The sequence below is a fragment of the Bos indicus genome, chromosome 18 (genome assembly GCF_029378745.1).
Source record: "Bos indicus isolate NIAB-ARS_2022 breed Sahiwal x Tharparkar chromosome 18, NIAB-ARS_B.indTharparkar_mat_pri_1.0, whole genome shotgun sequence".
Taxonomy (NCBI): domain Eukaryota; kingdom Metazoa; phylum Chordata; class Mammalia; order Artiodactyla; family Bovidae; genus Bos; species Bos indicus.
The window spans coordinates 26,199,247-26,212,241 of NC_091777.1; the positions used below are offsets into that span (position 1 = coordinate 26,199,247).

Genomic DNA, 12,995 nt, shown 5'->3' on the forward strand with positions numbered 1-12,995 from the left:
TCGGTCTCCATCTTGATTCAGTCCCACAGGCCAAGCCCCACCACCTGCCTGAGTCAGAAAAAAAAAAGTCTCTCTTACCAGCACCCACGCCCTCCTCTCCACCAATAAGGAAAAAGGATTGACCCATTTTACAGCTCAGCAGACTGAGGCCAACTGATGGGTAGGGCTGTCCAGCGGCACAAAGTGGGTCGGTCCAGGCAGAACTGGACCCAGAGCCTGGTGGCTGAGTCTGAGGATAGGACCCCACCCCACTCCTTTCCTGTTTGCCCTGAGGCCCCAGTTTCCTCCACATCACCCCCGCAGGTCATTCTGTCGGGCCCCACACTCTTTCCTGTGTATCAGCCTGAGTCGCCTCTCTGCTCCCTCCGTCTTCCTGCCTGCTGGCCTACCTGGATCCACCCCTCACCTCCAGCAGTCATCTCTTCCTCTCTCCCCCTGCTTCCAGGCAGCTGCAGAGCCTGGAGTCGAAGCTGGCCTCTGTGAACTTCACAGGGGACGCCGTGTCCTTTGAGGAGGAGCGGATCAACGCCACAGTGTGGAAGCTCCAGCCCGCCTTCAGCTCGCAGGACCTGCACATCCACTCCCGGCAGGAGGTCAGGGGTCAGGGTCGGCAGCCAGGGCAGGAAGCAGATGAAGAGGCTGCGAGCGCTCCCTCCCCACACCCCCTCACCCTTCATATCCCCCAGCACACCAAGGGGCCATAGGCAGGGTCAGTGTCTGACACCCAGACACCGCAATAAACATGATTCTCCCAGGCCCTTATCCCCTGGGCTCTAACCACAAGACTCCATAGCCAGCACTGGTGCCAAGGAAAGGAGGAGTGAGTAGGGTTGCTGTGAGTCTGGCTTTGTGAAGGAGGTGGGCTTAGAGATGGCAGCATGCAGGAAGGCGTGTGCTGGGGGGACATGGCAGGGGCCTGGAGGTCCACTTCTGGCTGAGCCCCAGCAGGTCCTCTGGTCTGCAGGAGGAGCAGAGTGAGATCCTGGAGTACTCGGTGCTGCTGCCCAGCGTGCTCTTCCAGAAGGCCAAGGGCAGGAGACAGGAAGCTGAGAAGAGACTCCTCTTGGTGGACTTCAGCAGCCAAGCTCTGTTCCAGGTAGGGGGTGGTTGTCCTTGTGCCCTCCCTTGGGGAAAGCAGCTTCTGTCTAACAGAGAGGTGGAAGGTAGGCATTGAAGGTAGCCCTCTCCTCCAAGAGTCCTTGCAAAGTCAGAAATCAGATGGCAACATGCATGACATTTAGAGCTGCTGCTGCTGCTAAGTCACGTCAGTTGTGTCTGACTGTGCGACCCCATAGACAGCAGCTCAACAGGCTCCTCTGTCCCTGGGATTCTCCAGGCAAGAACACTGGAGTGAGTTTCCATTTCCTTCTCCAATGCATGAAAGTGAAAAGTGAAAGTGAAGTCGCTCAATTGTGTCCGACTCTTAGTGACCCCATGGACTGCAGCCTACCAGGCTCCTCTGTCCACCAGATTCTCCAGGCAAGAGTACTGGAGTGGGTTGCCGTGCTGGGAAAGATCTAAATGGTGTTATTCTTATTATGGTATAAATGACTACCTATGCAAGAACTGCTTCCAGAGGGAGACTCAAAATCTGGGAGCAGTGTACTGGGCAGAGACAAGAGTGTACTCTTCTTCTCAGTCCTGAGCCCCCTCCCTCCCCTCTCCTCCATACCCCATATATCTAGGATAAGAATTCCAGCCAGGTCTTGGGAGAGAAGGTCTTGGGTATTGTTGTGCAGAACACCAAAGTAGCCAACCTCTCGGAGCCCGTGGTGCTCACCTTCCAGCACCAGCCACAGCCGGTGAGTGTGAGCCAAGCAACCCAGGGGACAAGGGTCCCTGTTTGCCCATGTGCTCCCGTCTCTCCTCTCTTCTGAAAGAAAACTGATTGACTGGCTGAGGGCACTGGCCAGTCAGGTCAAAATAGGGTGGGGCCCTGGCACTGGCCCCCTCAGCCCGGCGGGGAAGGAGCAGACTGCCACAGGGCCCCCCCCTTCTTTCTTGTCCCTACAGAAGAATGTGACTCTGCAGTGTGTATTCTGGGTTGAAGACCTGACATGTGAGTGTGGAGGGGGCTCTGAGCTGGGCAGGTACCTGGAGGCAGGTAGTGGGGGTCCTAGAGGGTGGGGTAGATGGAGTTAATCAAAGAGGGCTTCCTGGAGGAAGGTAGCTTTGAAGAAAGAGTGATGGCAGGTTAGGGACCTGCTGAGGGAAGCAAAAACTCAGAAGGGGGATGCAGTCATGCATTTGTGGGGTACTGGGGATGACAGTGGGGGTGCTGAGCTTGGTCTCAGAGCCTCATGCTGGCCCTTCCTCAGTGAGCAGCCCGGGGAGCTGGAGCGACGCGGGGTGTGAGACCATCAGGAGAGAGACACAGACGTCCTGCCGCTGCAACCACCTCACCTACTTTGCAGTGCTGATGGTACATGAGCCCCTCCTGCCCCACTGCCGCCACTTCTCACATATATGGCATTCATTCCTCACAGCAAGCCTCAAGATGACTCCTGTTGTTGTCCCATTTTATCGCTAAGGAAACTGAGGCTCAGAGAGGTTAGGCAATTTACTCAAGGTCACACAGCTAGTAGTAAGTAAAAGGTCTCTGAAGTCCTTGCTCTTTATCCCCCAATTTGGGTGCCTGATACAAACAGGTTCCTGATCCTAACCTAGGAGTCTGATTCTAAAGGGCTTGGGTGGGGGCAGGACTGTGTTTCTGTAGAACCTTCCAGGGGATGCGGAGGCCCAATGAGGTGGCCCCCAAGATGTCTTTGTGTCTTACATTCCTTCTCCCAGAATTTTAGGACTTCCCATCTGAGGGACCAGAGTGGTCCTCTGGTGCTCTCTGGGTATCAGGAGCTCACTCCCTCCCAGGAGACTTATTTCTGAGTTGAGTGTTCTAGAAACAGAGTTAGTGCCAGGACAAAAAAGGGGTTCTCTGGTGGAGGCTGCTGGACCTTGGTGGGGACAGGGATCCATATGAGAATGTGGTGAAAAAATGCACTCATGGGACCCCACTCTGCTCCGCTGGGGGGCAAGAGTGGCTCATAGATGCCCAAGGTCCTGAGGGACCACGGGTTAGCCCCCGACCTGGGCACACCCTCAGCACGGAGGCCAACCCCGACCCCCCCTGTGGCCCAGGTCGCCTCCTTGGAGGTGGACGCCGTGCACAAGCACTACCTGAGCCTCCTCTCCTACGTGGGCTGCGTCATCTCCGCCCTGGCCTGCGTCCTCACCATCGCCGCCTACCTCTGCTCCAGGTAGGGCCTGGGGCTGGGAGGGAAAGGGGAAGAAGGGAGAGCCTCCATTCCCGGCCCCCGCGCTGGGACCCCACAGTCAGGGAGACCTGCCCTGGAGACGGGCCTGACTGACCCCGACGTGTGTGTGTGTGGTTTGTGGGAGCCCTGGGAGGTTCAGTCAGCTGACCTTCCCTCCTCAGATCTGTGATATTTGGCTAACATCGCACTGACAGTTTATATTAGCTGCCAATATTTAAAATTGGGCGAGTTGACGTAAGACTCTAGATGCCTGTCTTTGAAGGACCAGATGTGATTCCACTGGGGGCGTAAGTAATATGATGCATCTGGTGATGGTAACAGTGAACAATTACATCAAGCTTCCCACATGCCACACCCTGTTCTTTTTTTTTTTTTGAACATATAGAATACATTCCTTTATTTTAAATATCCCATTGTTTCCCTCTATTTTAAATGCATTTCAATACTTTATTTGCTTAAAGGCTACTCAAAGATCTGCAAATTTTTTTTAGTGCAATTTTTTTCTTTTTTAAAAAAATTTATTGATTTTAATTGGAGGCTAATTACTTTACAATATTGTAGTGGTTTTTGCCATACATTGATTTGAATCAGCCATGGGCACACCCTGTTCTGAGTGCTTTAGATGAACGAGGTTCATCCTCACAAGGGTCCTATGAAAGAGTGCTCAGAGAGGGTAAGTGACCTGACTGAGATCACACAGCACGGAAGTGGCAGAAGCAGCCTTGAACCGAAGCCCTCACGTTCCAGGCCTGCAAGGCCCCAGTTACTGAGCTGTCTGGCCATGGCCTCTGTGGAAAGGCAGAGCCTCCAGGGTTCTCCCCACCCCCATTCCCTGGTGTTTGTTTTGAGGCCCGGCCTCCTGGCTCCATGGAGAAGGCAATGGCACCCCACTCCAGTACTCTTGCCTGGAAAATCCCATGGATGGAGGAGCCTGGTAGGCTGCAGTCCATGGGGTCGCTAGGACTCAAACACGACTGAGCGACTTCACTTTCACTTTTCACTTTCATGCATTGGAGAAGGAAATGGCAACCCACTCCAGTATTCTTGCCTGGAGAATCCCAGGGACGGGGAAGCCTGGTGGGCTGCCATCTCTGGGGTCACACAGAGTCCGACATGACTGAAGTGACTTAGCAGCAGCAGCAGCTCCTGGCTCCATGGAGGAACCTGTCACCCTAGTCGTCTGGATGCCTGAGGAGAGAAGAGGTCACCTTTGGCAGAGTGAAGAACGCCTCCCCCACCCTCAGACGGGCTTGTGTGTGGTGTCTAGATTGTCAGAGCTGGGCTTCGCCTAAACTGAAGTCCACCTGCAACTGGGGCCTAGAGCCATTGCGGTAGAGGGGAGACAGCCTTAGATCTGGAGTGACACTTGGAGTGTGCTCACTGTCCTCGTGGGGAGGAGGGGAGGGTGCAGCCGTGTGCAGGCACGGTCACAGATGCACACGTGGTGGGCTGGAGTCGGTGATGAAGAGAGACGGCTGGCAGGCTTAGTGGAGGGCCAGGAGTCGGGGCACAAGCCCCCCAGCACTTACCCAGGACACAAAAGTGCCCCAGCACACAGGGACGGGAACGCTTCGGGACTGAGATCTTATCTGTTCTGGGTGCTTTATATCAGTGTAACCCTCACCACGCGCTTGGGGGGCCAGTCTTCCCACTTCACAGAGGAGTAAACTGAGGGTGAGGGGCGGGGCCAGCCAATTGTGGTGCCTGAGTCAGGGGCACAGCAGGCGTGGAAGTCCAGGATGGCAGGTGTTCTTCTGCGCCCTCTGGGACAGGCAGTGGATGGTGCCAGGCAGGGCACATTGGGGGCAGAAAGGCTGATGGTGCCCTGGACCACGTAGTATCTCAGGATGGGGGCAGGGCAGGCACACACAGACTTGCAGACTTAAGGGCACAGGCACACACAGCCTGTGCTCACAGAGGTACAGTTGTACAGACAGACATGGAACGTGGGTGGCGTGGATTCTCCAAAACAGCAAAAATTCCAGTCTTTCCCTTCTGACTTTGGGAGTATCTGGTTGATGGTTGTGTCTGTGTAATCGGAGCATCTATGCCTAGCTGAGGCTGCTGTTAAATGCACATACAGTGCCCGAGCCTGTGGGTGCTGGATACAGGGTAGGTGCCGAGGGACAGGTAGGCAAGAGCCTGGCTGCAGCCACAAGAGTAGGACAGGAAGCGTGTGTGTGTGTGTGTGTGTGTGTGTGTGTGTGTGTGTGTGTGTGTGTGTAGTCTGGGAAGGCTGCCTGGAGGAGGAAGGCTGCCTGGAGGAGGAGGGGTGGGTGGGTGGGGGTGGGCCCTCCGGGGTGGGCCCTCCCACCTCCCACCTCCCACCTCCCACCTCCCACCTCCCACCTCCCACCTCCCACCTCCCTGCCTTCCCACACTGACCGCCGCCCACCTGTGCAGGAGGAAGTCTAGGGATTACACCATCAAGGTGCACATGAATCTGCTGGTGGCCGTCTTCCTGCTGGACGTGAGCTTCCTGCTCAGTGAGCCGGTGGCCTTGTCAGGCTCCGAGGCTGCCTGCCGTGCCAGCGCCATCTTCCTGCACTTCTCTCTGCTCGCCTGCCTCTCCTGGATGGGCCTCGAGGGCTACAACCTCTACCGACTTGTGGTCGAGGTCTTCGGCACCTATGTCCCAGGCTACCTGCTCAAGCTGAGCATTGTGGGCTGGGGTAAGTTAGTGGAGGGGGTTTGTGGGTTCCCCCCAGATTGGCCTCCTCCTCTTGGCTTTTGACAACAGGTGGGCACTTCATTCCACTTCTCCACCTACCCTTCTGATTATTCCCTCACTGCTTCCTTCACTCAGCCATCCTCAGGGGTTCTTTACCTTGGCTGGATCAAGGTCCTCTTTAGTAGGATGAGGCGATGAGCCCTGTCTCCAGTAAATGCTTACATATTCTCTTCATCTCTGTTTTACAAGTGGGGTTTGCAGACAGAGCTGCCATGTGCGGATATGCAGGTTGGGCACTGCTCAAAGGCACCCAGTCGTGGATGAGTGGGACTGTAAACCAGTCCTCACATAATGCGCCTAGGCTGGTGGTGGCCCAGACTGTGCATCCCGATGAACCTCAGATAATGAGGTTCCCAATGGCTCTGGCATTTGTTCTTAGCCAATAGCAACCCAATTCACCTATGGCCTGGTCTCTCTTTTGTCAGACCCGAGGCCTAGGGGCACATACCACAAGTCCTTTTGATCACTGCACAGGCCCATCAACCTCCACATGTCCCTGATCCCAACTTGCTGCTCCTCCCATATTTTTCATTTGATTCCTTCTTGGTTCTTATCATTGATTTATATGAAATTCCTTCAGAGTTGGCTGTTTGTCAAAATCCAGGTGTTTAATGGTGGGCAACCCCTTCCAGGGAGCTCTCAGGCTCCACCTAATGGACAGAGTCAAAGCCCAGAACAGACATTCCATTGGAACATAACTCTAGATGTCCCCCATTGAACTGTCCTCCACTCCACCAATGTCTGCTTCTCTCATTTCTCCTGTGACATCCAGCCCCCCAGCAGGGACCTGCTGGCCCTTTCCCTTAGGGCCTTTCAGGATGGCGAGGGGGCAGGGGTTGGGTTAGGGGAGATAGGTCCCCCTTTGGGAAACCAGGAGCTTCCTTCATAGCTCAGTTGGTAAAAAGTCTGCCTGCAATGCAGAAGACCCAGGTTCAATCTCTGGGTCAGGAAGATCCCCTGGAGAAGGAAATGGCAACCCACTCCAGTATTCTTGCCTGGGAAATCCCATGGACAGTGGAGCCCGGCAGGCTACAGTCCATGGGGTTGCAAGAGTAGGACATGACTTGGGAAAGCAGAACTGGAATAGAGAAGGGAATGTCCAAGCTTGGAGGACTTGCCCCAAGTGGAGCTGGCTGGGCTCTGGGAGCTGAGGTCTCGGAGGGAACGTGAGAGGAAGAGGGCTCACCAGAGGGAAGGGGAGGGCAGACCTGGGAAGGTGGGAGACGGAGCTCCCTGCTTTGCTGTCCACAGGCTTCCCTGCTTCCCTGGTGATGCTGGTGGCACTTGTGGACGTGAACAACTATGGTCGCATCATCCTTGCCGTGCACAAGACCCCCGAGAGCGTCATCTACCCTTCCATGTGAGTGGCTTGTGCAGTGGGGGCAGGAGTGTGGTCCCCATGGCGCAGAAGTCAGAGCAGCCTGGGCCCAGGTCACACTGACCAGGAGACTCTTGGGTGATGGGTGCTGGGGGTACCGGCCTGGCCTTGGCTGGAGCCCTGGGCTGAGAGTGATGCTTCTCTCCGGGAGGGTGAGAACAGGCCTGGATCTGCCATTCACTTGCCAGATAACCTTGCGCAGGTCCTGGCCCCACTCTGGGCCTCAGTTTCCCCACTTGTGTGTGGGGGAGTCTGAGCTGGAGCAGATGAACCTCTAGCATGTTCCTTTGCTGCACACTTCTATCTCCCTCCCCATGGAAAGATGGAAAGACTGAGACCCAGAGAAGGCAGGGATCCACATCACCCTGCTCAAAGGTACCCAGCCAGGAGATGAACGGGGCTGAAATCCAGTCCTACATTCAGCTAATTCACCCAGGCTGGCGTGGCCTGGCCTGTGAGTCCCTCTGAGCCTAGAGTAGAATCCAGAGCTCCTGAGCCCTAGGCTAGGAAGGAATCCTTTCCATTCCTTCAGTGTTTGAAAAATTTCAGTTTTTTGCATCATAATCTTGTGACTTTTGCCTTACCTTGTATCATCCATATTATTATTGTTTAATGTTTTCTTTTAAATCTTCTGGCTTGTTAAATGTATTTTTTTAAGTCATAGTACACATAAATGGGAAATAAGCATTACTTGTCATAAACAGTGAAAAGTCATGAAAGGAACAAGAAAACCCTGCTACTAAATTCTTGATGAAAGCGGTGAGCCTAAGTCTGGCTCTGTTTGAAAAGGGAGACTAGCAAGTGTTCAGTTCAGTTCAGTTCAGTTGCTCAGTCGTGTCTGACTCTTTGCGACCCCATGAATCACAGCACACCAGGCCTGCCTGTCCATCACCAACTCCCGGAGTTCACTCAGACTCACGCCCATCGAGTCAGTGATGCCATCCAGCCATCTCATCCTCTGTCGTCCCCTTGTCCTCCTGCCCCCAATCCCTCCCAGCATCAGAGTCTTTTCCAATGAGTCAACTCTTCGCATGAGGTGGCCAAAGTACTGGAGTTTCAGCTTTAGCATCATTCCTTCCAAAGAAATCCCAGGCCTGATCTCCTTCAGAATGGACTGGTTGGATCTCCTTGCAGTCCAAGGGACTCTCAAGAGTCTTCTCCAACACCACAGTTCAAGAGCATCAATTCTTCGGCGCTCAGCCTTCTTCACAGTCCAACTCTCACATTCATACATGACCACAGGAAAAACCATAGCCTTGACTAGCCGGACCTTTGTTGGCAAAGTAATGTCTCTGCTTTTAGCAAGTGTTAAAAGTGTTAAAAACATATTAGCACCAAACTAAGCCTTTCTCTTGGCTGTAGAGAAGGAATATAGGATAGTTGAAAGAAGAGTGACTTTTTGGCCCTTGAGTCAGTGGTGTCTAAAGTAACTGCCCTGTAACTGGGGCTCACCACGGTGCTCGCCCATGGCCCAGGAGGCACCCTGTGAGCCCGGCCTTGCCCTGAGCCTTTGTACACTTGCCCACAGGTGCTGGATCCAGGACTCCTTGGTCAGCCATGTCACCAACCTGGGCCTCTTCAGCCTGGTGTTTCTGTTCAACACGGCCATGCTGGGTACCATGGTGGTGCAGATCCTGCGGCTGCGCCCACACGCCCAGAAGTGGCCCCACGTGCTGACCCTGCTGGGCCTCAGTCTGGTCCTCGGCCTGCCCTGGGCCTTGGTCTTCTTCTCCTTTGCTTCTGGCACCTTCCAGCTTGTCATCCTCTACTTCTTCAGCATCATCACCTCCTTCCAAGGTAGGTGTGGAGAAGACCCTAGACCCTGGCCCAGGAAGGGTGCCCAGACATAGAGAACAGGTCACGGATGAGATGACCCAGATGACCTGAAGCCTCCCCTTCTCTGGGCCTCAACCTTCCCGTTTGTAAAGTGGGGGCCTCTGGGCCACAGTTGACAAGTCTCTGTTTGTACAGTAGGTACTGATGAGTACCTACTCTGTGTAGACTCGATGTTAAGCCCTGGTGCTCCAGTTGTGAACTAGCCGGGCAAGAGCCTTGCTCCACAGAGCTCATCTCTAGTGGGGAAGACCAAGTGTGGCCCTGAAGACCAAGGGCCACAGGCATCAGAGGGCATCTGGGAGAGGAAGGAAGTAATAGTGGGCAAGGTGATAGACAGTCTGAGCCTGCTAGGGGACACTTGGAGGGGGAGGCCCCTCCGTTTAGGAGACATCCAGAGACAACAGAAGGATCCAGCCATGGATCCAGCGCGCCCTTCACTTCCCCTCCTTCACAACCCACCCCCATTGCACGGGGACCCCATGGAGGCCTCGCCTTCCCTGTTTTCCTGCCCAAGTCCTCCTCCTACCCAGCACGGTGAAAAACAAAGGTGGATCTCTCCACCCACAGAGAGATCAAGGGTCCCATTACTCCAAGGGTGTTTCTTGGACCAGCAGCATCAGCAGCATCAGGAGCTTATTGCAGATGCCACCTCTGGCCCGCCCCAGGCCTGCTGAGTCAGAGTGCTCCTTGTTACAGATGCCCAGGCGCACCTTAGAGGCTGAGGAGACCTGCTTTAGGGCTGGAGCACTCCAGGCAGAGGGAGAAGCGTGAGCAAAGGTCCTGAGGCCAGAAGTAGGGTGTGTGTTGGAGGAACCCTAAGGAGGAGCTGCGTAAGGGGTAGTGAGCTTGGGGGGAGACGGGGAGGAGGTGAGGGGGAGGAGCAGAGGGGCTGGATCCTGGGGGCCTGGCTTGATGCCATGAGGGTCTGTTCCTGCTCTGCCTGCACCCCTCTGCGCCCACCCCCCCAACATCACACACACACACACACACACACACACACACACACCTTTGTTTTTCACCATGTTGGATAGGGAGGACAGCTTGGGCAGGAAAACAGGGAAAGCAAGGTCTCCATGGAGTCCCCATGCAATGGAGTGGGGTGTGACGGAGGTGAGCCTTTGTTTTCCCATCTGTGAAGTGAAGGGAACTCTGTAAGGATGCCGATCAATTCACGCATTTACTGAGCTATTGCTAAATCACAGTAGTATTATTTGGGGAGAAATACTATCACCTGGTACTTAAGCAGGTGGCTCCAGAGCCCGCCCACTGCTGCTGGACCCCTGGCTCAGCCAAGCCCCTTATCTCCCTGGGCCTCAGTCTCCCTGTTTGTGAAACAGAATGGTAATAACGAGGCATGGTCTCAAGGGAGCTGGAGAGACTAAAGTGACATGATGCACAGAGCGTTGCCCAGTGCCTGGCGCAGTCGGTACTCCTGGGATCGAGTCGTTGTGGGGAGCCTGTGATGGGGGTGTGGGCAGACATGGGTCAAAGTGGACGGGAGTGGTGTCGGGGGGGCTGCTCCCAGCCTCTGAGCCCTGTACCCCCTTGCTGCCCACAGGCTTCCTCATTTTCCTCTGGTACTGGTCCATGCGCCTGCAGGCCCAGGGTGGGCCCTCCCCTCTGAAGAGCAACTCGGACAGTGCCAGGCTCCCCATCAGCTCGGGCAGCACCTCGTCCAGCCGCATCTAGGCCGCCAGCGCCCCCCACCGGTGTGAAGAAGCAGAGTCACCTGTCTCTCTTCACTGCTACCTGCAGCCCCTGCAGCCAGGCCCAACCCTGGGTGGGCCAGCTGAAGACTTGAGAAGGCCCAAGGACCTTGGAGGGATGGGGCTGTTGCCATGGCAGCCAGGAATTCCCAGGCTGGGTCTTCTGACTACTTGCCTCTTGGGTCCATCTCAGGGGACCCAGGAGTGGGACTGAAGGCTGGTCTTAATGCACCACCACTGGACCGGCCCTTGGAGCTGGGGGTTGGGAGTCTGCAGGACTTAAACCTTGGAGGCTGGTGGTACCCTTGGTCCTGTGCTCTCGCCCAGGACAGAAATGTGCCATGGCTGCTCTGTCTCTGGTGATCACCACGAGGGTACTCTGTAGCCCCATTCATTTTAACCTAAGGATGGCATGCAGGGAAAATGGGTCGAGGCAGAGCTTTGAGACAGACCCCTGGAGGAGCACAGCTTCCCTACCTCTGAGCCCAGGGCCCTCCCCCTTTGTCAGCCTCCCCAGCCTTCCCCTTCCTGCTCCTCCCTTCCTCTTCTAGGACCTCTCTAGCCTTCCACTCACAGCCCCAGGGTCCCTGATTCCAACCCTGGACTTTGGGCAGTGGTTCCCAAGAGCCGCCTGGTGCCTGCTGTAAACCTTTATTTACTGTGTGGGCCTTTGCCTGCCCCTGACTCAGGCTTAGTAGAAACATTTCTGGGCTGGGCTAGGTCCATCTTTCCATCTGGGCCTCTCCAACGCTGCATCACCCTTGCTCACCACTGCCGAGCCCACACCTCACAGGGGCCCACAGCTTCTCCCGAAGCCCTCTTGCCTCACAAACTATGGGACATTGCAGTCCAAAATCGTTTCCACCCCAGCCCTCCAAAGACTGAGACACGCCTCACCTGATGATGCTGGTAGAGCCTGACGTGCCCCTTAGCGCCCCCTGCAGGCAGTTTTGATCACACCGCAGCCAGTCACAGTTAATTCTGTTGGAACAAATGGTCGTTCCCCTCTGTGAGTTCTCAGTCTAGTGTGGGAACCATGCACAAACACAAGAACTCTTAGAGCTGCAGGCACAGGGTTGGGGGAGCCATCACTCCTAGCTGGGATTCCAGGAAGACTTCCTGCAGGACAGCAACATTTGACCTGGCTCTCAGACTCAAAAATGGGGAGGATTTCCTTTGTAATTACCAGTCCATTTGTCTTTTGATATTAAAAAGAAGTATGTGTTCATCGTAGAGAATTTGGAAGCTGTAGAAGAGTGCACAGAAGAAAATAAAAGTCAGTTGTTGTCACCTAACCAACAAATGCAAACATTTGGGGGCGTTTCCTCCTGAACTTTGTTCTGTGCTTCTAGTAAGGGTCACTGTGGGGGTGGGGCGGGGGGGACAGTGGAGAAACATGAGCAAGAGAAGACGGCCATGTATAAGAGAAACCTACTGGAAGTGTTATCAGGGCAACGGGGAGGAGAAATGGCGACTGGGTGTCAGCACTGGGGAGGCAGTGGCAAGCGGTGGGCTCAGTGGAAGGCTACGAGCCTCACGCTGAGGGTGCAGCTGCTACTCAGCTCGAGCCAATCACCACCTTGCAGGAATGAGGGCCCGTGTAGCCAAACCACACCTGCCTTTTATGAGGAGAAATCCAGATTGTGCTGGTGTAAAATCCCCTGATTTAAGAAACTTCACTAGGGACTTCCCTGGGGGTCCAGTGGCTAAGGCTCCGCTCTCCCAGTGCAGGACCCCTGGGTTTGATCCCTGGTCAGGGAACTAGACCCCACGTGCCTCAACTAAAAAAATCCCGCATGCTGCTACTGAAGATGCCACTTGCCACAACGATCAAAGATCGTTGATCAAAGATCAAAACCTGCGTGCAGCAACTAAGACTTGGTGCAGCCACATAATTAAATAAAAATAATAAATATGAAAAAAAAACCTTAGCTAATCCAAAATATTCGCCGGTCAAAGAAATCACATTTGAGGGCTGAATTCAACCCTTGGCTGGTCACGGGACGTATGTAACCAGTTTACTGACCAGTGTGCAGTGGGTGGGCTGCAGGAATAAACTGATTGGACCTCTC

At 54.8% G+C, this 12,995-nt stretch overlaps 1 protein-coding gene across 6 annotated transcripts in view; it reads left to right on the forward strand.

Annotated features, from left to right (window-relative positions):
- Positions 1 to 12,234, forward strand: part of ADGRG1 (adhesion G protein-coupled receptor G1) — a 46,214-nt gene extending 33,980 nt beyond the window's left edge. For all 6 annotated transcript variants that reach the window (XM_019979652.2, XM_019979653.2, XM_070770645.1 and 3 more), the window contains exons 5-14: positions 446 to 593; positions 965 to 1,096; positions 1,686 to 1,802; positions 2,014 to 2,059; positions 2,319 to 2,422; positions 3,136 to 3,254; positions 5,676 to 5,944; positions 7,255 to 7,363; positions 8,910 to 9,178; positions 10,776 to 12,234. In XM_019979652.2, coding sequence (XP_019835211.2) covers positions 446 to 593; positions 965 to 1,096; positions 1,686 to 1,802; positions 2,014 to 2,059; positions 2,319 to 2,422; positions 3,136 to 3,254; positions 5,676 to 5,944; positions 7,255 to 7,363; positions 8,910 to 9,178; positions 10,776 to 10,906 — 1,444 coding nt within the window. In that variant the 3' untranslated portion in view covers positions 10,907 to 12,234. The remainder of the gene's footprint in view (positions 1 to 445; positions 594 to 964; positions 1,097 to 1,685; positions 1,803 to 2,013; positions 2,060 to 2,318; positions 2,423 to 3,135; positions 3,255 to 5,675; positions 5,945 to 7,254; positions 7,364 to 8,909; positions 9,179 to 10,775) is intronic.
- The last annotated feature ends 761 nt before the right edge of the window (positions 12,235 to 12,995 follow it).